The sequence below is a fragment of the Neopsephotus bourkii genome, unplaced genomic scaffold, assembly GCF_033783945.1.
Source record: "Neopsephotus bourkii isolate Nb327-2 ecotype Australia unplaced genomic scaffold, CSIRO-AGI_Nbou_v1 NB_1740, whole genome shotgun sequence".
Taxonomy (NCBI): domain Eukaryota; kingdom Metazoa; phylum Chordata; class Aves; order Psittaciformes; family Psittacidae; genus Neopsephotus; species Neopsephotus bourkii.
In genome coordinates this window covers 406,164-429,374 of record NW_026902214.1, presented here as the reverse complement: position 1 = coordinate 429,374, position 23,211 = coordinate 406,164, and the positions used below count along the sequence as shown (strand labels likewise).

At 37.9% G+C, this 23,211-nt stretch overlaps 1 protein-coding gene across 1 annotated transcript in view; it reads right to left on the bottom strand.

The window, feature by feature from the left end:
- DMGDH (dimethylglycine dehydrogenase) overlaps positions 1-23,211 on the bottom strand; it is a 44,089-nt gene that overhangs the window by 17,555 nt on the left and 3,323 nt on the right. The window contains 8 exon segments of the mRNA XM_061376834.1: positions 133-298; positions 1,165-1,318; positions 1,482-1,651; positions 6,214-6,412; positions 8,393-8,641; positions 15,132-15,336; positions 15,773-15,937; positions 17,178-17,276. Of these exon segments, the coding sequence (XP_061232818.1) occupies positions 133-298; positions 1,165-1,318; positions 1,482-1,651; positions 6,214-6,412; positions 8,393-8,641; positions 15,132-15,336; positions 15,773-15,937; positions 17,178-17,276 (1,407 nt within the window).

Sequence of the window (23,211 nt, the reverse complement as noted above, 5' to 3'; positions counted from 1 at the left end):
AACTTCTCCAAAGAATCTGAGTGTTCATTATCTGAAAGATATGGCAACAATATTGTGCTTCATTTTCAAGACAGACAAGCAGATCTTGTTTGTCTAAATCCTATATTAAAACAGTTATTGCTGTTCATTTACCTTTGGAACAACATTTGCAAACAGATGATCCAGCAGCTTAACAGAATCTGTGCCTTTTACTTTAAACTTGCCAAATGGTGACAGGTCAATCACACCAACATTTCCCATAACCTGTTTATACTCACGACCCACAGGGTCAAACCAATTTGTGCGTCGGAAACTGGGTCTGAAACAGAGCATTTAGACACACAAAATGTAATTTGAAAATTCTGTGGTTTTTTCAACAAAAGGTAGTTTCCAGATTCTTTAGTTTAATAATCATCCAAAAGAGACAGACTTTTCTAACGGTAGGCAGCTTAACCAATATTTTCCTTGGTCTAACATAGCTTAATTATTAAAATCTTTTCACAACAGAGAAATATACTGGTTTATATTTTATCAACCTTTTTGTAGAATAAACTGTCAACTGTTCAAATGTTAGAAGTAGTGGTCTGTCGTGTCAATTTACAGCATACTTTGTTGGTGAATCATTTATTTGAGTTTAAGGTGTCAGAGGCTTTATTTCTGAACAGCAAAGTGTTTCTCTTTATTCCTTTATGAGCCTCATTTAGACTGGGACTCAAGTATCCCTGTGGAAAACATTTCTTTGCTGCATGTTCCCTGATGCAAGAAGGTAACTAGATGGGCAGGCACAGAGGGGGAAAGAGATTTAGAAAACCCATAAAAGGATGGTGCATCTCTTTTCCTGAGTATCACATAGAAAGTTATGAGCTTTTTCATGAAAACATTATACTGTGCTGCTGATCAAATAATAGTAAAGGGTGAAAAATATAAATTTATAATGAACTTACTGTTTTCTATCCTTGTTCTTTAAGCTAGGCTGCTCCCTGATATCCTAATCCTAGCACAGCAACAGGACACCTCAATATGTGTTTTGAAATGTCTGCTTTATCAGAATTAAATGGATCCTATGGAAAAAACTAAGAATGGAGTATCTACCTAATTGATACATTTAGCTGAAATTAATGATAAATGTATGTTTCCCATTAATTTTATCTCAGGGTGGGGGAGAGAAATTAATCTTTCATTTACTTGTATCCAGTCTCATCTCCAGGTTTGTAGAACCAATGAGGTTGCTCCCAACCCGCATGAAAGCCCATTGAACATTTTGACTTCAGCAAATCATACAGCCCACTGGTTCTCTCTGTTGGTCTTCCAGCAAATCTTTCTTCTTTAGGGTAACCAACTAGAGGGGAAAAACATCCAACAAAACCCAAACTAAGAAACCATGGCATACTAGGATCCTCACCAAGACAGAATACATGTATATAGACAGTGAAATCTAGAGGCAGGCTTTGTTGGAATCCATTTTCAGGATATAAATGTCTTTTTAAAAAGTACCTCCTTACCAATGTTATTAAAACCATATGATTCTCTTGCTTTGGCTGCTGTGTATTCTGTGGTGGTCCACTTTCCATAGCGGTTGGGATCTAGTTCTATCAGGTCAAATGGAGGTTCCCCATCCAGGATCCAGTCACTGAGGTATTTTCCTATGCCACCAGCATGTATAATGCCATACCTTGAAAACAGGAAAAAGTCCTTCAGTGCCAGATCTTTTATGTTTCGTTTTTAAAAATCAGCACTACCATATACTACTAATACACACCCTAAAGTATTTTAATTTTTTTCACGTTTTGTTGTTGCTGTTGTTGTTCTGTCTTGTTTTGCAATATTTCATACTTTATTGACAGATATTTCTACTGCCCCACTGCCAGCAGCAGAATGCCATTGCTAATATACAGCTGCTGCCATGCTTGACATTACAGCAAGCTTTTTCATTACCTAAAGTTCAGAATTTTACAATCTTTTCCATGGATATTACAACTCTTTAACAATTAATACTGAAGACAGTTCACAAACTTCTGTCTATTAAATACACTGTCTACTCATAGAATACCTCTTCATTTTCAAACAGGTGTGATTAAAATACTCAGATTTGAAAAACAGACTGAGACATTCTAGCAGCTACAGTGATTATTTACATTACAGTGACAAGAGCAACAGCAGCAAAAGTCAGGAGACACTACCAGATAGCTTTAAAGCAGCTGAAATTCCAGCAGTACTTCTTAATATTGTTCCACAGAAAATCAGGTCACTTAGAGGAACTGGGCATAAAACTAAAAGGTGTGTTTGCAGTGGTGCCAGAGTTTGAGAACTGCCTTTCTTCACCTTGATTTACTTTCTCTGTTCTCCACTACAACTACAAAAAGAACTTGTTTCAGGTAGCTTCTGCTAGCAGAATAAACAAGTAGCCATTTTTGCTACTTGGTAGCAAAAGCTTGTCTTGTTTCTATATAATGAGTGTGTGAAGGATCAGGCTATGGAGCTCTCTCGTTAAAAACTTACATTAAAGGAACACCACCAAACAGAAAGGTAGATGCTCAGAAGGTATAAAGGGATAAATTTTAGGTTTCCTTAGTTAAATATTTTGTATGTATTCTAGCTTTTGAAATGCTTGACATTTTGACATCCATAGGGAAACAGCTGTGTGTGAAATGTGCTTCTGTGAGGTACCTGGACTAGATAACTGTGGACAAGGAACTTTGCTGTGTGGCAATATACGTATGTGGCTACTTGTCTACATATGACCAAACAGTACTGTGTAATGCTAATCTCAGGCACCTCAGATTTGACAGCAAAGCATTTCATGACAAACAATTATTAATACCTCTGCGAATTAGTTTGCCATATCTTAAAAAAAAAAAAGTCAAAATAGCTTTCTGTCTAGGGTAAAGATGAAAATAAATTTGTAGCTGTATGTGAAATGCTCCAATAAGCACAACAGAAAAACCTCTGAAGAAATAGTAAGTCTGTTCAAACCAAGCTTAGATTAGCACGCAGCAATCAAATCACGTCACCCACACTGAATAGCGAAGCTAAAACAAACTTGAATGGCTGCTCAGCAGCTTTGCATTCTGAATTCTATATACGCAGTTAAACAGGCAAGGATCTTAAGGAAAATGACCTTATGTAATAATTCCATTATAATGCATATGCATAAGAAGATTGAATTCAGATTACCCAGACAATTTAGTTCTGGCACTTGTAGAATGCCTGATCTCATAATATTCATGAGATTACTTTGATATCATGGGGGTTTATCTGCTATTTATTTATTTATTTAAATTAAACCGAAATATGAAAGTGCTGAGTACATGAAGCAATTTTGCCAAACACTCCTCTAGGCTGTTCAGCATAAATCTTCAGTCTCTCAGCACAAGCTTCTATCACCACAGCTGATGCAGTAAAGATGAGTGCTTGAAAACTGCCACTCTGCAAGTGCTACAGAAGAATTAGCCATTGATGGTGTTACTGTAATTAGGAAGCTCTTAATTGTTCATGGGTATAAGTTTCACAACCATAGCTATGATGCCTTCAATAAAGCTTCAGAAGTTTTACCCAGTTTAAGTCTCCCTGCAACTTTCATTACAGCCAAAACCCCAGGGGAACAAAACCCAGAGACTACTGCATGACTGTGGATGGTGAGAGAACAAATAGAATGATATCTTTTTTAGCTTCAGCTGAAGACTGCTGAGTTGATGGCAGGGTAACCACAGGGACAACATGTGCTGGGAGGCTGCCCGGAAATGTGGAGTTGCTATTACAGGTACAGCATGCATCTGGGCTGAGGGGTCTCCTGCTCTCTGCAGAGCTTTGCAGCACTGACTGCACAAACAGCTGCTTTCAGTGCTACTAGCTGGGCCACATTATGAAAGATTTTAATTTACGCAGGGTGCCCAGCTCCCTCATTACCTTGGATAATGGGGAGCTGATTGTACTAATATATCGACCACAGTTCTGCTACACAAGGATGAAACATGCTGTGCAGGGATATGATATTACAGGTACCTGTAAAAAGCAGTACAGTTTAGGCATGTCAGCCTTCATACAAGGATTTAGAGAAAATTCCTTTAACGAGCACAGATTGCCTTTGTTCTTCTTCTCTCCTTCCAATCCCTGCCGGATTATCTTCTCCACTGTGCCTGTCCTACTCTTGCATTTTACTTACGAGTCCTTGTTTCTCACTGACTTTTCACTTACTCTGTTCCTTTTTCTTAGGAAATTAGGAGTCCCTGCACACTGTGGTCCTTTTTCTAGTGACTTTGTCCCAGGTTTTGTAATTTTTCTAATCTATTTCTGCAGGAAAACTGCTCAGCCTCTGGCTGTAGGTACTACTGTAGACAGAATGCAGGAATCTTAGTGCAAGATTTAGTGAGCTCCTATTAAGTGTTTGTAAACTGTAAGATTTACAAAGGCTTGTGAATGGGACTCATGGATAGATTTTGTGAAGAATGGCAGAAAGGCATATATCTTTGGGAAGAAGGTCACTTTTGACAAATGTTAAGCTCATTCTAAATAAATGGTGTGCTTAGAGCTTTACAAAAGACTTCATCCCAAAAACATTAATGCAGCAAAATAACATACCTTCCAATAATCTCCTTCTTTGGAACAATTACACTGCCTTGACTATACGTTTCTGAATAAACTTTTAGCCTACTCATGTTAATGTTTTCAAAGCTATAAGTAACTGAAAATGGGAAGCATTGAACAACCTTAATAATAAGCTCTGCTAAATATACCTAGTAACTTCTTTGCACATTAAAATGCCTAGCAAGCTGCTAATTTATGTAATAAGAATCCTTTAAACTAACAGCACTAAGTCCTCTGTCACAATGTCCTGCTAGTTGACTATGAGATAAGGATTTGCTAATGCACACAAAAAATTACAACACTGGTAGAAACAGTGACCCAGAAGCACAGAACAGAGAGTCAAAAGTCCCTGAAAAGCAGACAAAGCAATCCAATGACAGCAACTCAATTGTAACCTGTGTCTAAACACTCAGAGATTAATCTAATTCCTGAAATGAGTAATTTAAAGAAACTTAGATATATAAAACTAGTCTTCAGTTTTTCCTGTATAGAACTTTGATTCTACTCTGAGTGACACCAATGAAGGAAAACAGGCTTCACAGTCTGGCAGCAGAGTAATGAACTGTCTTTTTGGCGAACAAGGACTAGTCAAACCACTTTTGTAACTATAAGTTCTGCAAATGTTACTAAAAGATAACAAATGTATTTGTTTATTTTTTTTAATCCAGGCAGGAAAGGCGAATACCTTTCACAACGAATCATTGCAAAATTACCAAACCTCTTTATTTTGAGGCCCTCAGAAAGCATGCTGGTGATACTGCCTTATCTTATGATCTGAGGGTTTGTTTGGTTTGGATTGAAAGAAAACTGGAAAAAGCTGAGCTGGATTTTGAACAGCAAATTAGGCAATTGGAAAAACAATGTAAAAAGAATGTGTTCAATAACATGTGCCTGGAACTGTATTCAGTTCATTCTATCCATCTTGAACTGATGGTCAATGGAAAACAGGTAAGGAGAAGCCAGGAAGGATTTTACCACTGACTTCAGTGCAGCCAGAGTATATAAGATGTAAAATGCATTCAAATAAAACATCATAATAGGAAGAATAATTACATCAGTAAAACGCTCACTCCTTTTGTCACACTGCCCTCTTCATTGTCTTTCTTCCAGCACCCAGCAACCTCCAACAGTCAGAACCATTACTGTGTTCATATCTCTAGAGCAGTCATGCTGGCAATGCCTTCTGCTCAGTACACCTTCAAAGTTTCACCTGAAAGTTAATGCTTTATATGAAAAGCTCTCCCTGTACCACTCATTCTTGCCCAATTTCAGTGACACCAGTTTCTGCATACACCAAATGATTGTTGAATACAGTGTAATCTAAACAACACATAAAATGAACTGTGCATTTTAAAACCTAGCACGTTTATGACTTTAACTTGCTGCACAGACTGTCGCAAGTACTACCCATTTCTTTCCACACATGTATCACAGATATTTGCTTCCAGAATAAAAGGAGGAAATCAAAAAATTAGTGAGAGCTAAGAAGAAGTACAAGAGAAGGATGAGATTCTGTGTGTAGTAGTAATTAAGACTATTTCCAGTACATTTTACATAAAATATGTGCAAACTCATAAAAATATGAAAAGTTTGAGCTGACTCCTATTTTTAACAATATCACAGACACAAGTTAGTCATGAATTTACTCACCCGAAACCAATAGCTACCCAGTAATTTCTGACACCCTGATGTGGTCCCACCATAGGAAGAATGTCTGGAGAATAGGTGATAGGACCCGCAATTGTGTTTACAATGTCTGCTTTTTTCAGAACAGGGACCATTTCCATAGCGGCTTCAATGTGCTCCATTATTCTGTCTAAATCAGACTCAAAAAGTTCTTTTCCAAAACCTGCACAAATATTTGTCTTTTATTATATACTTCATTATCTGAAAATGCTTAACATTTTAAATACAGTTATGCAATCTCTATATATGAAAGTTAAATGGAATCCATCAGTGAGTATGTTTAAGCCTTTGCTATCCTTCATAAGAAAAAATGGCATCTATAAATCCTGAGTTACTTGTAGGATCCAGTTTACTGTCACTGCAGTTATACTGTCCTTTATACATACTTGTTTAAGGTCATGCAGATTCAGCAATGAAGTAGAGAGAAAGTAGAAAAACACAAAAACTTCCTTCTATGTTAATAAGACCCACTTATTTTTTCAATATGCCAAAAGTTTCGGAGGGAAAGAAAGATAATATCTGTGTCAGCTTATGATTTCTATGGTGTTTAGTGAATTTGAGGATATATTTCACCCTCAAGTGTGTGCCCTAAGAATTATTAAACATTACTCTATAGAAGGACTTAACGCTATCGGAGACAGTAAGTTCAGGAAGCTGTGATAGTCCAGTAATGAGCGGTGTCCCTCAGGGATCGGTGTTGGGACCGGTCTTGTTCAACATCTTTGTCTCTGACATGGACAGTGGGATTGAGTGTGCCCTCAGCAAGTTTGCCCATGACACCAAGCTATGTGGTTCAGTTGATACGCTGGAGGGAAGGGATGCCATCCAGAGGGACCTTGACACGCTTGTGAGGTGGGCTGATGCCAACCTCATGAAGTTTAACCATGCCAAGTGCAAGGTCCTACATCTGGGTCAGAGCAATCCCAGGCACAGCTACAGGCTGGGCAGAGAAGAGATTTGGAGCAGCCCTGCAGAAAAGGACTGTGTGCAGTTCTGGTGTCCTCAACATAAAAAGGACATGGAACTGGTGGAACAGGTCCAGAGGAGGGCCAAAAGGATGATCAGGGGACTGGAGCACCTCCCATATGAAGATAGGCTGAGAAGTTTGGGGCTGTTCAGCCTGGAGAAGAGAAGGCTGCATGGAGACCTCATAGCAGTCTTCCAGTATCTGAAGGGGGCCTATAGGGATGCTGGGAAGGGACTCTTTATTAGGGACTGTAGTGATAGGATAAGGGGCAATGGGTTAAAACTTAAACAGGGGAAGTTTACATTGGATATAAGGAGGAAATTCTTTCCTGTTAGGGTGGTGAGGCACTGGAATGGGTTGCCCAGGGAGGTTGTGAATGCTCCATCCCTGGCAGTGTTCAAGGCCAGATTGGACAAGGCCTTGGGTGATATGGTTTAGAGGGAGGTGTCCCTGCCCATGGCAGGGGGGTTGGAACTTGATGATCTTAAGGTCCTTTCCAACCCAAACTATTCTATGATTCTATGAATCCGAAGCCCAACAGCACTGATTGCTTTTACTGGGGAAACGTGTAGTGGTTTTCTTTAAATAGCAACACTATTGACTTAATATAACTTTCTGTCTAGAAGTGAATGGAATGCTGAAGCCTAAATGTAACACAGCAATATGACATAGAATTTTTTTGCACAAAAATTCTATACAAATATATAGCTCTCTTGTACTTACATAGAAGTACAGCATTTTGTTTAAGATATTCCTTGCTATACCTGTGTTCCTATTTGACAACCACATCAGGGGAACAGCAAAATCCAGAGCCCCTGTAAGTATACTGGGGAGAACTGTACCTTAGAAAAGAATCCTGTTCAGTTGCAAAAGGCTACATAACACAGATTTGATGACTGCATCTAATCACAACACACATGCACATGTCAGAGAGTAGGGTAAAACTATGTTGTAGAAGTGCATTTCATGCTTTCTGATGTTAGGTGGGTTTTTTTCCATTCACCCTTGTCATTAGAGTTACAACTGTTCTTTGAAAAAATATTTCTTCTTTACAATCACGCATAGCAAATACGCTCTATTTTCCATCACATAAGGCAGCATGACAGGCTGGGATTTATACACATTAAAAGATGTGCTAGTGTTTACCAAGTTTAAAGATTTAATGTTCTTAATTACCTGGTGGGACTCCATTTGTTACCCATGAGTCCTGTAGCTTCATCTTCTCCTCACTTTCATATGGACCAAATAAAAGACCATCCTTTTCTTGCCGCAGATAATATGATCCTTCTAAGTCACGAATCACAGGCAATTCTGTTTTTAGGGCTTTCACTTCAGGGATAGTTGATGTCACAACATACTGATGATGGACAGGTACAAGAGGGTGCTGCAGGCCAATCATTTTGCCTATGTCACGGGCCCAGAAGCCTAGAGAAAACAAAAATCAAAATAGAAATATACAAACACTAATTTCAATGAATGGAAAATAACAGTAAAACATTTGCAGGGAGCGCTGAGCTTTACACAATGTAACAAAGAATTATTTTTCCATATTTTAAATCTTCAGATTATTTTTTTACATTATAAAACATAATATTCCTTCCATAATTCCATATCTTTGTTCCTAATTATACTACCAGATGTTATTCTACTTTACAGATATTAAAAAAAAAAAATCAGAAAATATAAATTAGGCTTCTAAAACTTCAGAAGATACCTTAATTAACAGTCCCACAAACCCCATGGTTTATTTCAGTAAAGTATGTCTGCAGTGCAGTCGTAGCAAAGCCAGAGACACTTAAAACCCAGAATAAGTTAGCTCATATCACAGGTGTTAACCTAGTGTCTTACTATCAACCACATGAGCTTGTATGCTTCCCCAGGAGAGTAGTTAAATCCTAACACAGTCCAAAGCAGTACTTTAAGCCAGCTAACCTCAAGAATTTAAGTTTCTCTCCTCTTTCATGTGACTTGTATTAATTATATCTCTCACACAGCAATCAACTCATAATGAAGTTTGTATTGTTCAGTTGTCAGCGTGCTGTCCTGTAGTTGTCAATTAAAAATTCCAATACAGACTGTGACCAGAAAATTCAAGCAACAATTTTGCTGCCCTTGAAGCCTGCTCAAGGTCCTTCATGTATACTACTAGGCGAACTTAAAAAAGACCCAAATCTTCTCTGTTATGGTTCAGCTGTTAAGACACATTCACTTAGTGAGACACCTGTGCAAAAGTCAAGGAATGGAAGACACTTAACTACCAAACTTGTTAGTTTTGGCTTTGCATCATGGCTCACATCTGTAGTGGGATTCAAACATAAAGACCTGGGAATTAGATGGATACAATTGATTGGGATGGCAGCTGTTCTAAGGAGCTTGTAATACCTCCTGACTGTTTGGGTCAAGGAGCAGAGATGTCAGAAGCGGGAATGGGGGAAGAACCCAATGCAGGAGGAGTTTCGGTGGAGTCTGAGGATGAGAACTGGGAGAAGGTGAAATGGAAGAGCAGGAAAAGGTGACAGGACCTTCCAAATAAAAGGCTATGTGCTGTATGGCACCCAGGAAAAGAAGGCAGGCCAGCCTGGTTCCTGTGTAACCAGCTGACTCCAGACTGTTCATGAAAAAATATGTCCAGCAGGTTCTGCTGCCTAACAGAGCTGCCCCTTTCTCCTGGGATATATATTCATGTAGTCCAGTTTAACTTACAAGTTTGCTCCTTTTTGGTGCTTACTTGTCTTTACTAAATGCTCCAACCTCTCTCTTCAATTCCATAATCTTCAAGATCTGGTCAAAATTTAGCTCTCAGAGCCCTGAGGGTACTAAGAGGCATTATAGAATCATAATACAAAGTTGGAAGGGCCCACCAACCTTTCTTTGTAAAAAACAAAGTCTAGACATTAGTGACCAGGATCATTAGTGATCCTAAACAGACTCACATGGGGCTTCCACCAATAGCCCCAGGAACCTCATTTCAGGTCAGCTCAGGGCTGTCAGAACCTGTTTGAGCTGGTTTGATAGTATGTGTTCCTGTTTACAGCTCTGTCACAACCATGCCTGTGCCTGGCCAGGGACCACATTGATCCAGACCCTGATCCATGGACTGCTTCCCAGTTTGACCTCAGCCTAGTTTCATCTCTACACTCCCAGGCAGTGTCTGACCCCAGTTACCACCGCCAGAGCTGTTCCTGACCTGTGGATCAACCTTCTGGCTTGGCCTCAGCTGGGCTTCATCACTCTGGATCTGCCTGTGCCTCATCCCCACAGGCTTGTCTGGAGGTTTGGACTGTTGGCTAACCCCAGCCACTGGTGCTGGGCCTGCCCTGCTCCCTCCCTTGTGTCCTGTAGGACAGAGCCCTTGCGGGCTTGGTCCCTGCCCTGACAGCCTTGTTACTGTTCTTGGCTCGCTGTTGTGCAGGGAGCAGCTGGCCCATGCTGCTTCCTGACATTAACTTGGGAATACATCCTCTCCTCCCTGGCATGGCCTAAAGCCAGGGCAGTTAGAAGAGCTGAGCTGGGCTGTGCTGGCCTTGTGCCATTCCCCCGCATCAGGAGGGCTGTCAGCCTAACACACACAGTTTTTAAAAATGTGAATTTCTGAGAAAAACATTTTCTGTAGTGACTCACTTGACAATTGCTGACACCCAGCTAAAGCAGGGGAGCAGCAAATCCAGGATCATGATGAAGAGACCTAGTCAATTATAAGCCCTTTGCCCAGGAAATACAAAAACCAGTATTTACTGTTCTGCATTTCTCAAACATAAGGCTTTTGCTTCTTAATAACATTCTCCCACTTGGAGAAGACTCACTGACAGAACACTTACTAAGTCAGTTAATTTGGCTCAGGGAAGATCATGCCATACTCATATTATGATTAATCCAAAACTTCCTTTAAGGCTAATGAAACCTGACCTATGCGTCCTTATAGAAAAAATAAACAAACCCCAAACCAAACCAAACCAAACCCCCAAAACAAACAAACAAACAAAACAAAAACAAAAAACCCAACCAACCAACAAAAACAAACAAAAGATTCTAAGAAAGTTGTATTTCCAGAACATCTGCAAGGGTTTCCTCCATGACATACGACAAACACAAATGTGGACTACTTAAACCTATATTAACTAACAATCTTCATGGAACTTCTTTTGATTTGGGTATTTCCATGTTACCAATAAACAAAACTATTTAAGGTAAGGTCAGCTAATGATCCACGGAGGAGAAGGAAAGGTGAAGTAGCAGAAAATTGGGTCTTCAAAGTGTAAATTTTTCTTTTTCAAAATTATATTAAATTTCTTAGCCGTCAAGCTTGCAGAAGTATGTTACAAACACAGGTGATTTTAAATTGCTTTTGAGTTACAGGCAAATTGTTTAGGTTTGCTCGAAAGCAAATCTTAAATATTGTACTGCTAAAAAAAAAAAGTCACACTTACAATAAGTGCTTCTTTTATTGCTTAAAATAACAACAGCTGACATTTACTAAATTAAAAATATTACAATTTCTGTGCCTTCAACTTTCTGAACCACGTGCAAAGCTATTACAAACATAAAACTGGTAAAGGAAGAATATGTTCTCTGAGACAAAATTCTAATTGGAAGCAGATGTCGAGTTCTGTATCACACATAGTAGAGATATATGAAGGCATAAATTATATCTCTAGGACACTTCTGAAGATTAAATTGTAGGGATTGCAAACATCTGATGCTGAAATATTTAGTAGTGGTATTAACATATCTGCTGGACTACGTAATCTGTCACTTGTTTTTAAAAAAATCTTCCATCATGATGCATATATAAACGGTTGTATACACAGTGTGCACATATCTGCAAACATGTGCTTATATACACACACAGATACTGTATATGTAAATTAAATTCACTATTTTTGTAGACTTTAATCAAACATTCCATTATAAATAGGCTGCAAATCACTGCAGCAGGCTCTGTACCAGTTAGATCCTGTCAGAGATTATTTATTAAGCATCTGCTTTCTTCCAAAATGGAAATCTCACATAAGGAACAGATAAAGATTGGTTGAAACTGGTTTGTACCAGTTCCACAGCAGATGTCAGTTGGGGGATGAGGGAGAGAGGGAATATAGAGAGCCTTCTGATATATTTTTCTCTGCTCATATTACAACATGAGCTTAAAATATGTGCTCTGAATGATACCAGTCATGATCTGTAGTGGAATGAGGCAAGGCTGAGAAGAATGAATGTTAGCTGAGAGAACATTTAAAAGAGATCTGTGTTATACGGTATTGATTTCACATCTTTAGCCAGAATGTTAGGCAATATGTGCTTCAAATGTTCATTTTGGCTGAACAGTTAACTACACAAGATAATTAACTGAATCTATTGTTGGCCTAATAGCTTACTATATAATAAAAGAAACACGAAAATTTCACAAGGGTGCATTCTAATTTTTGCAAATAAACTCTGGAAAGCATTTACTAGAAAACTCTGCCTAATGTCAGCTTGATAAATAAGCCAAAAAAAAAAAAAGAGAACTACACTACAAAAATGTAAGGAAATTACTACACCTGTGATGGTACTTCATCCATATGATGCAGAACAAATAGTTAGGAATGAGTGCCTAGAAGTTCATGGCCTAAGTAAGAAGTCTGATTGCCAAAAGACCTGCCTTCCCATTCCGTAATCTTGGATCACTCTTGATCAATAAACCCATACTGTGTAACAAATGACATAAAGATCCTATTAGTAAGACAGCTTGTGATTTTGTTAACTGAATGATGTCCCGTAATTCATGCCTGAAAGCCATGAACTGACAGTCAAAGTCAATCAAATATTAATGCCTCTGACTTTCTAAGTGCTTGACTTTGAAGTCTAAGTAAAATTCTTTTAATCTGGCTTCTGTGCTTGTGCAGTTGTTTGCTTTCTAAAAAGCATACTGAACTCTTCTAGCTCTCTTTCTCTCCATAATGTCAGTGTGTGGTACCCATAACCATGCTTACAACCTCAAGGTGAAGTTTTTTCAGATCACTGCTATTTTAGCTAGGCATATATCAATAGCAGGTGATCACCTACATATGGGAGGTATATGATGAGAAAGCGCATTTTGCAATTGGTTTCCCAGACAGTCTTTACTGAAAGCTTGGAATGATCTAATGCAGGGCTATCTACATCACAGACACTGAAAGAAAAGTGACCCAGTAATGCCCATCTTCTCAGTTAGCCCTTTTATCTTACTCCCACCAAATTCCTCACTGTCCCAATCTTCTCTTTTCCCCATCCCTGCTGGTCCTGTATCTGCTCTTATTTTCCACTGTCTAAAGCTCTGCTCTTCTTACTCTAGTCGTTACATCCTTCTTCAGCTATTTTGTCTCCATGTGCAAGTCAGTGGCCCTCACTTGTCAAATCCTGTTTCACCTGCCTTCTCTTCCAACCTGTTTTCAACTACCTCTCCCTTGCTATTCTGTCAGTCATTCAGGCTCAGACTGCTCAGGGAGCCTCACTTTTCCAGTCCCAGCTTCACACAACCATTCTTCAAGTATTCTTCCCAATCTTTTTGCCTGAAAACCTCCAGCTGCAGTTCCGTTAATGAAACATTTTCAGATCCCTTTCCACTATCCCCTTCATGGTCCCCACTGTTGCCGTTCGCACAGTCCTTCGCAGTTTGAGCTTCCTCATTCAGCAAGTTCTCTAGCACACTAACTGCCAGTGCTTCCAACCACTCCCAGGAACCTTTCCCAAGGATTTCATTCTCCCAGTCCAACTCACTCATAATTCCTATTCTTAGGCATGACAACAAACAAGAATCCCTGTCTCACTCCTTCATTTTATCTGCTTTGCAGTAGAAATAGATTTTTTTTTCTTGTCCACTGCACAGATGTAGAAAGGATTTATAAAGCTACATCCTTGCTCTCAGTTCGCTTGTCCGATCTGAGAAAGAATCCCTCTTAAGTCATCACAGGTTCCTACCGAAACCTGATTATTCACTGAGGTTGGAAATATGAAAGACTCACGCCCTAACAATGGAGACATGATTCGGTTTGAGACAGACTGTCTGCAAAAATTTTATCCAAATGGTAAATATTCAGAATGTTTTCAAACAATTGAAAGCAGAATGTTTTATACTAGGAATTAAAGGGTAGGAGGTACCAACAGTTTTACCAATAATATATTTTTCTATAACTTGTATAAAGCAGCATAAAAATAAGTTTGGGTTTAATATAGATCTTTAGACCTCTTGACTTGTTTAAGAAAACAAACACAAAATCCAAACACTCTTGCCCAAACACTACTTGAAGCAGAAATATTGGTTTGGCTTCTTTAACACAATGAAGAATAAAAATTGCATATGTAAATACAAACTCCTTTGAGTTAGGAAATTTTTATTACACAAAAAAATGTATTGTTAAGCCAAGCATACATTTAAAATACTACTCAAAGGGCAACAAAAATATAATGTTTCAAGGATATGTGGACAGAGTTAAATCTTAGAGAAAGATAATGCTAAAATTATCTTGCTGCAAATCCTCAATTTCTTTGAAGAAACAGTGAAGGCTTTTCTATTTCATTTGTACATTCCATCTCCCTTCTTAAGTAGCTTTCATAGAGGACAATGTGCATAGGCAGTAGCCTCTTTTCTACAAAACTTACACTAGATCAAAAAAGGTCTCTTCTGCTATAAAAATCTAACAAGACAGTCTGACTAGAAGCTGCTGAAGACAAACCAGAAAGACATCTTTTCAATGCCCAGTCAAGGGCAATTAACATAAGAGCTAAATTTTCACAAGACTGTAAAGTAATAGGTGCAAAGTATATTTTACCACAAACCAAGTGAATGTTCAGGAACATATACTGCTTATTCCTGTAATCCACACAATTCAGTACAGATGCTCTCTGTCAGCTAGTTTATAAATCTGAAGAGCGTACGAATGTTTATGTCAAATCCTACCTGCAGTATTCACAACTCTTTTTGCTTGAATTATTCCAAGTGGAGTTTCAACTTCCCATGTTCCATCTGATCGGGAGTTCAGGTTGGTCACTTGGACAGGATAATTTATTTGGGCACCATATTTTCTGGCTCCTGCAGCCAAGGCCATAGTGAGAGAATAGGGATCAATATGACCATCTCCAGGGTTATACAAGCCAGCTAAAACCTAAGTGGAGGCAAAATCCCACAAAATGAAAGAAATTAAAACTATTAAAATTAACTAATTTTTAAAACAGCTTTCTTTTTTTTTGAGTGCAGTAAACCTTAAGGAGTCAAATCAAAGCAAATTTTCAAAACATATAGCATCAGTGCCACAGCTATCCAACTTAACAATGGTCTAAGGAAGTTGCTTGGTTCTTCCATGTGATCAAAGACTGCAATATTTTAATATTATAATATTATATGTTACAATTAATAGTATGCAGACTGGCATATAGTATACCCTAAAATGTGTGTGAGTTTGATTTTAGCATCTTTTTTTCACTGAAAATCAAGAATTTATTGTACGATTTGCATAAAGGAACAGACCTTCTGTCTTGCCAACTGATAGACCAATACTTAATTGCAACAGAAGTCATTCCCCATAAAATTGGGTTCTTTACCGTATCCATGTTCAATAAGGGAAATAGTTCTTGTACTTTCTCAGGTGTGATTAGATACTGCTCTGTTGGGTGCCAACCAGCACGAGTCATTTGGTATTTGAATTCATCCACTCTAGTAGGAGTTGAAGCAATTCTGATGCTGCCAGGCTGATGAAACCCCACAGCCTAAAACAAAGACCAAAAGCTAATTACTGAAAGAACCTTTACTTACCTCCATGAATGCATGTTCTGATGCTATGGGAAGACTAGGGACTAGGACTTTTGTCACTAACATCACTGAAAAGAAGTTAAATAAAGCTAAGTGCCCTTGAAGGAAGAGGACTTATATACAAAATCCTAGAGAAAGTAATAAAAAAAAATTATCAAATTAATTTCCTGGGTAAATAATTACTATCTTCAAAACAGTCATAAAAACCTTTTATTGAATGTCATTATGCTATTATTTTTATTAAGATTTGAATAATATTTGAATATATGTAATAATACACTTTCAAAAGTAGAATCAGATTTAAAAAATAAATACATAATTGATTATGTTAAAGTCTATCACCTGCATAATTTTCTATTGAGATGCTGCAGCATATATTTAAGTGACTAAGCACCTTTATTAACACAGTTAATAACCACCAGCCTTTTTTTGTCTTTTTAATAAAGTGGAAATCTCCTCAGCTGGAGACTGAATGTTCACTTTCTGGTAAATGCTATTTACTTCATGGGATATTAATATGTCTGAGTAAGTCTTTTAGCAAACTCACAATGATAATCTGCTGTAGCATCTTACCTAGATAAGCAGTAGAAAGAAGAAAAAACATTTTATTACAGTTGTCAAGTTTTTAGACTAGTACAGTGAGAATCATACAATTTCTGCTGAAGTCTGAAGGAAGCATGAATTTAGTGAATGAAAGCTATATGGCTGAATGATGCCAGACAAAAAAGGCAACTCCCATGTTTCTTTGCATGCCCATTCATTAAGTCACTAAATAAAAACACATCTCTAAAAGCGATGGGAAGAATTACAGCAATCTTCTCAAGTACAGACAGGGTCATATCGTATGAGTTTTTAAATGGACATGTTTAAAGCAGGAATATATCATAATCAATCCATTCATTCCAGATCTTGATGTTATTTTAACTCCCATACCAAGCTGATGTCGCTGAACTTCTGAGACGTTTTTATCAAAACCATTTTCTTGAACTTTAGAGGGATCTGTGAAACCGTCTAAAATATTTAGTGACTAAGCACCGGACTAAGCATATACATGCAAGCAGAAGAATATATTTCAATAAGAAGGAGCCTTATGGTAGTCATGAACACATAACACCTATGCAACTTGTCAACTCCAAACTTTCTTATAAGACTAGCAGTACTGATCTTAATTAATAATTTAAAGATTAAGCAGATTACCTGCCCAGTCTCTTCTTCCAGCTTTTCATAGAGTTTGATGCTGTAAGAATGGATTTTCTTCAAGTTTATTCCAGGATGAAAATAAGTAGTTAAACCAGCCTTAAACAAGAAATAGGAAAAACAACAACACAGAAATATGCTTAGAAATGCAGTATTTTCTTTCCTTTCTTCCAAAGTCATTGAAAAGGAACTGTCAAATACTGTAAAGAAAAGCAACATATGGGTAGAGCCAACTGCTACAAAAATAAAGTCCTTTCCCTACTTTACGGCATTCTTGTTCTCTGCACATGTTCTTTACCACCTGTCTTTTCTCATCAAATTTGTCAACCCATGATACTGTTGCAGTTGTTCTCCCCTATGGTTTCCTTTCTTGCTTAGATTATTCAGTTGTCTCAAGCCTTTCAGAAGAGACACACAACTCCATTCCTGATCAACTAAATCAACTGATTATATGTCCTGTAATAGGATCTTTTCCTTCTTGCAGATGGAGATGGGAGAGAAATCAAACTTCACATACACCAGAACTTAACAACAGCTATTTTCTGCAGTGTGAACAGCAGTGCCGTGGAAGTCAAGTGTTCTTCTGTTCTCAACAGTTGTCTCATGTGGTAGTTAAAGAGCAATTGCTACATTTCAGAAGTAATTTAAGAAATCACTATATATATTTGCACATCATCTTACCATTACCAGGTCTGACTTCAGAAAGCTGTCAAGCATTTTTGGGGTTCATGCAGAGGTAAAATCAAGAAGTTACCACAGCCTCTTCTATATTTAAGGAAACTATTCACCTGCCTACAGTAGAGACAGCTGCATCAATCTAATGACATTCATACCTGCAGAGATTTAGCACTTAGAAAAAGTAGAATTTATTATTGGAGTTAAGCATATGCCTTTTTATCTCCTCATCTCTAAACCCCTTTTTCCAAGGGAGACAACAGAAATGCAAAATTACCTTAGGTTTTCAAGCTACCTGCACTGCTTTGAATACTTCATATTTATATATAGCATGTACTTTATTAACCAAAACAGAACTTGTTCATAGATTTAGGTTGCTTCAATTAAGGAAACTAGACACAAGATTCCACCTTGGCATTCACTACCATTCTGAGAAAAAGGCAGCAGGAAATATAAAAGTGAAAAGTAACACATACAGTAGAGTTCTGACGGTTTCCTTGTAAGTTGCTTAGCATGCATATACATACTCTTGATTTTAACTTGTTAACTCTGTTCTGTGCTACACATTTAAGTCTTTAACTTTTAAAGCTATTGGAATAACTGTACACATATGAATAACAAATGCAGTTTAGTGGTCTTTAAAGGTATATTTTAAACTAATTTAGTTATGCTAAGAACCTATTAAATGTTACACTTCTTTATAATTAATACCAACATATATTACATGAATTAGACCACACATCATCGGTTTTTTCAACTATGGCCTCTTCTGACCCATCTTTCTTGGTGTGGCTTCACATTTAAGACCAGATCTTTTCATTCAGAAAAAAATTAACTTGAAGCTGCTCTTAGCAAATGGCTTACCATCAAACTTGCTTACCATGGTAAACAAATGTCTTACCATGAATCATACTCACTGCCTGAGATGATAGGTACTCAGGTTCTTCAGAGCAAGAGTATAAATGTATGTCATTACCGATTGTGTGTCTTTGTGTGAGCCATAGTGTTAAAAGTTTCTCCTACTTTTCTTTGTACTTTATCAACGCCAAATAAACCGATGGAAGAAAAGCTCAAAATTAGTCATTTACCAGTACTATATTTTTTCATTGTGCCTATATTTTAGTCTTAAATTTGCTTCAGTTCCCTACTTATGTTTGGTATTTTTCATTACCACAACAATTCCAGTTTAAAAAAACTGATCACACGTATCTGTAGAAGGGAGATAAATCTACTAAGAGCCACATTAAGTACAAAGCAGGCATGTGGATTCAGAAAGTCCCTGGGTTAAATTAATAGTCTGGAAAAATATTACTTGTCCTTTTCTTATTATCATATCAGATCATCATTATACTGGACGCTGCTGGAGACTAAATACTTCACTAAATGAATGTGCTTTTATGTTGTTATGAACACATTTATTTTCATTATCTCAGACTAAACCCCAGCACTCTTTCACTGAAGAATTTGTAATTAAAATTTGTTTATTTCTTAAAAATAAATCCTAAGGGCCTTTGTTCTGTGTATTCAGAATAAAGAAATAAATTAAGCATTGAAATGTTTACATTTCTTTAGCCATGTATAATTATCTATGAGCAACTGATTTACTTGTACCTGCAATTTTGTCATATGATATTGTTTTTACTGTCTATTTTTATTCATGTAAACATTTTCTGGTCTTCTGTTAATTTTCAAAATCTAATAATACATTTTCCAGATGTAGAGAAATTCCATTTTATCGGTCACTGTTAGTAAAGTCCTTTGAATCAAATGAACCACAAATCAGTTGCAAGTTAGCTACAAAACCACACACATTCAAGATCATTAAATTGCAGAAACTAAATAAAACCTTCTCTCTCTGATTTTTTTAAGTGAAAAGAATTTGAAACACGTTTGATGCGTTTTGGCTTCAGATAATTGATGTTTCTGATTTCAGGAGTGCACTTGAGAGACAACTATAACCTGACGGTACTATATAAAAATTAAGATCATAGAATCATAAAATAATGATAATAAACCAAACAGTTTGAATGAGATCTTAGGAAGCCTCTATCCAGCCTCATACTGAAAGCAGGTCAGTTACGAGATCCGACCAGGTTGCTCAAGATCTTCTCCAGCCCCATCTTGAAAATCTCCAAGGACAGAGATTGCACTACTTCCCTGGCCAAGTGTGGAGCTTTGCATTTGTCTCAGTCCTTGTCAAATTTTATGAAGTTCCTGTCCTTCCATCCTTACAGACTGTCTAGATCCTTCATCATGGAAGCCTTGCTCTTATGTGCATTGTCAGTCCTCTCAGTTTGGTGTGAACTGCAAACTTGATGAGCATGTATTTTGTCACCTACTCCAGCTCATTTATAAAGATATTAAACAGGATGGGCCCCAGGACAGACCCTCTGCAACATGCCACGTATTTCCAGGCTTTGGGTAGAGTATGAGCCATTAACTGCTGCCCTCTGAACCTAACCACCAGTCTTTTCACTATCTGTTTGTCCAGCCATAGGGACCATAACATCTTCAGCCGAATACATGAGTATTATATGAAACAGTGTTTAAATTCTGTTAAAATGCAGGTAAGTGACACCAGTTGCTCTCCCGTTGTCTAGAAACTCAGTCATTTTATCATAGAAGGTGATCAGGTTTAGTCAGACATGACTTACACTTGGCAAGTCCATGTTGACTGTTCAAAATCACCTTTTTTCTCCTTTATGGGCCCAGCTCTGAGACACACTAATTTTCTGAAGAACCAAAGTGTGGCTAGCTGGCCTTTAGCTCCTCTGCTTGTGGCTTTTTCTGAAGGTGCATACATATGCCCTTCTCCAAATGTTGGGTACCGCCACAGATCTCCAGAGTCTTTCAAATGTCCTACATCTGTGGCCTTGCAATGCTGCCAGCATTGGATGCAGCCCATCTGGTCCAATGTATCTGCATGAGTCAAATTCCCCCAGTAATTACCAGCTTGATCCTCAACCACTGCTGGTAGTTCTTGTTCTTCTTGAACCCTGCTCAGGCCTGAGAAACCTTGTCAGTGAAAACTCAGGCAAAGAAGACAATGAGTACTTCAGCCTTATCAGTGTACACTGCGACTAAATCAACCCACCTCATTCAACAACACTCCCACATTCCCCTTGTTCAGCCTTTTACCACTAATACAGCAGTAGATGCTCTTCTTGTTGCCTTTAATACTCCTTACAAGTCTTAACTATAGTTGAGCTTTGGCTTTTCCACCATCCCCTTCTCATGCCCAGCCAATTTTTCTAGATTGCATCTTTGTCACCTTTTCCTGCTTCTACCTTCTTTATACTGTGCTTTTGCTCCAAAACTCATTCACGAGCTCCCTATCTGGCCCAGCTGGCCTCCCAGTGTGTCTGCTTGTTTTCCTGAGTTCAGAGTGAACCATCCCTGGGTTTGAAGGAGGTTTGCTCTAGGCTTTGCTCTGTTTTTGTAAGACAGTGATTTTGTTAGCAGCAAAATCAATTGCATGTAGCAAGAAAAAAGATTACGTAACAGAATGATGTGTTAAGTGTTTTCCTAGAAAACACTTTTTAAAAAAGTAACAACACCAAGATTCTGCTAGCTGAGTGAGTTACACATGCCTTGTTCAGTGCCTGGGGCTTCAGTAGGACTGCAAATTATCTGACCTGCAGAATAGTGGAGCTTTGAGAGTTCTTAAAGCCTAAGACTTGTCTTTGTTTACACACATGGAATAACCACTGCTTTGATATGGTTAGACAGGTACAAAAAACGAGCAGCATTTGCTCTGTTAGTTATATGTATATAACACTTTCTGTGCTGTTTTAATAACGTGTGAAATTCGGCCAAATTTATCTCAGACCTGAGAAGTGGCAGAAATTTTGGCAGCAATACTAGCAGGAATATGATCTACGTGAAACACAATCCTGAGCTCTAGCAGGACTTAGCAGACTGTGAAAGAGAATATGTGATACAGTACAGCACAGGACTAATTTCATCATTTGTGGCTGCAGGCAATATACTACAAGCATTTCATGTGCTAGCTATATGTGCTATTTCCAACTGTATCTAGTACTGTATCACTGTGAGGAAAACACTGTAAGTGTACAGTACTTAGTATAACAAAGAACTCACAGTCACAGTTGATCTTTCTCATCATCTGAAATAGACCTATCACCAATCTTTTAATCTTCAGATACAGCACCCTGAGAGAGATGAAAAGAGACAGAATACCATGCACTCTACCTAATGAGTACCCATTTTAATCTGTCATGTAACTAGGTTTCTTGCTGGGTTAATCGCACCAAATTCTGCTGCAACAGGTGCCACAAGGCAGCCCTCCCAGTTGTGGTAGTGCAGGCATTTTCTCTGCTGCGCTCCATGTCCCTCCTCATCTTTGAAACAGAGCTCCTCATTCAGTGTTCTACTGCTGCATTCAGTAAGAAGTGGGGGCAAAAAATACTGAAGGAGAGGTATCTTTTACACAGTTATGAGCAATAAACTAGGGCAAGCAAGTAAAACAATAAGAACAAAGGAAACAGTAACAACCCTCATTTGTGATTTAGGTTTCTTATTCCACAGGAGGATTTTTATTATATTTTACACACATATTGTTCCGTATACCCGTTGAGTAAATAAAACCAGTCTGTGCCTCTCTAGAGGACACTTAAGTCAAAGTATTTCTTCGAACATTTCATAGTTTTGATTCAATACAGCAGATGCATTATCTGACACTATGCATGGTGTTGCTTTGTTTGCTGAACTGCCATCAGCTGTGGTATGACTGTCTAAAAGAGACGTAATTACCTAATTTTGTTTTCCCTAACTCCTTACAATGTGCTTTCTTTGCTTTGTTTGTTAATAAGCAAGTACAACGAGGTATAAACTTACTTATACATTCAGACAGTGATTTTTTTAATTTCATTTTTTACTGTTGCTCTCTCATAAGGCCCCAAACACATAAAACATCTGCTCTAAGATGAAGTACTTCAAACTTCAGGTTTCCTCTCCTGGGAGAAGTATGAGAATACAAATCAAATACAATCCCTTTGAGTTATCCTCCTTAATTTGTTCCTGAAAGGCACTCAGCAACTATAGCTACATTGTATTAGCAGGGTAGCTCTAGAGACAGCAAACTGTTGAGTTTTTACTCTTTTGTGTTGCTACACACAGGGATAATATTCTCCCAGTTTCAGCTACGCACAGCTGGAAATGAATGGAAAAAAACATGTTATTGTGGCAAGTTTTATTTCATTTCATTACACTACCTACTCCAGACATTGACATAAAAAATACATAATTACATACATGCATGTTGTGCACCAGTATGTCCATGTGATTAGCACTATTACAGGAGGTGTCCCCACCATCATTATTACATGTATGTCCTTTT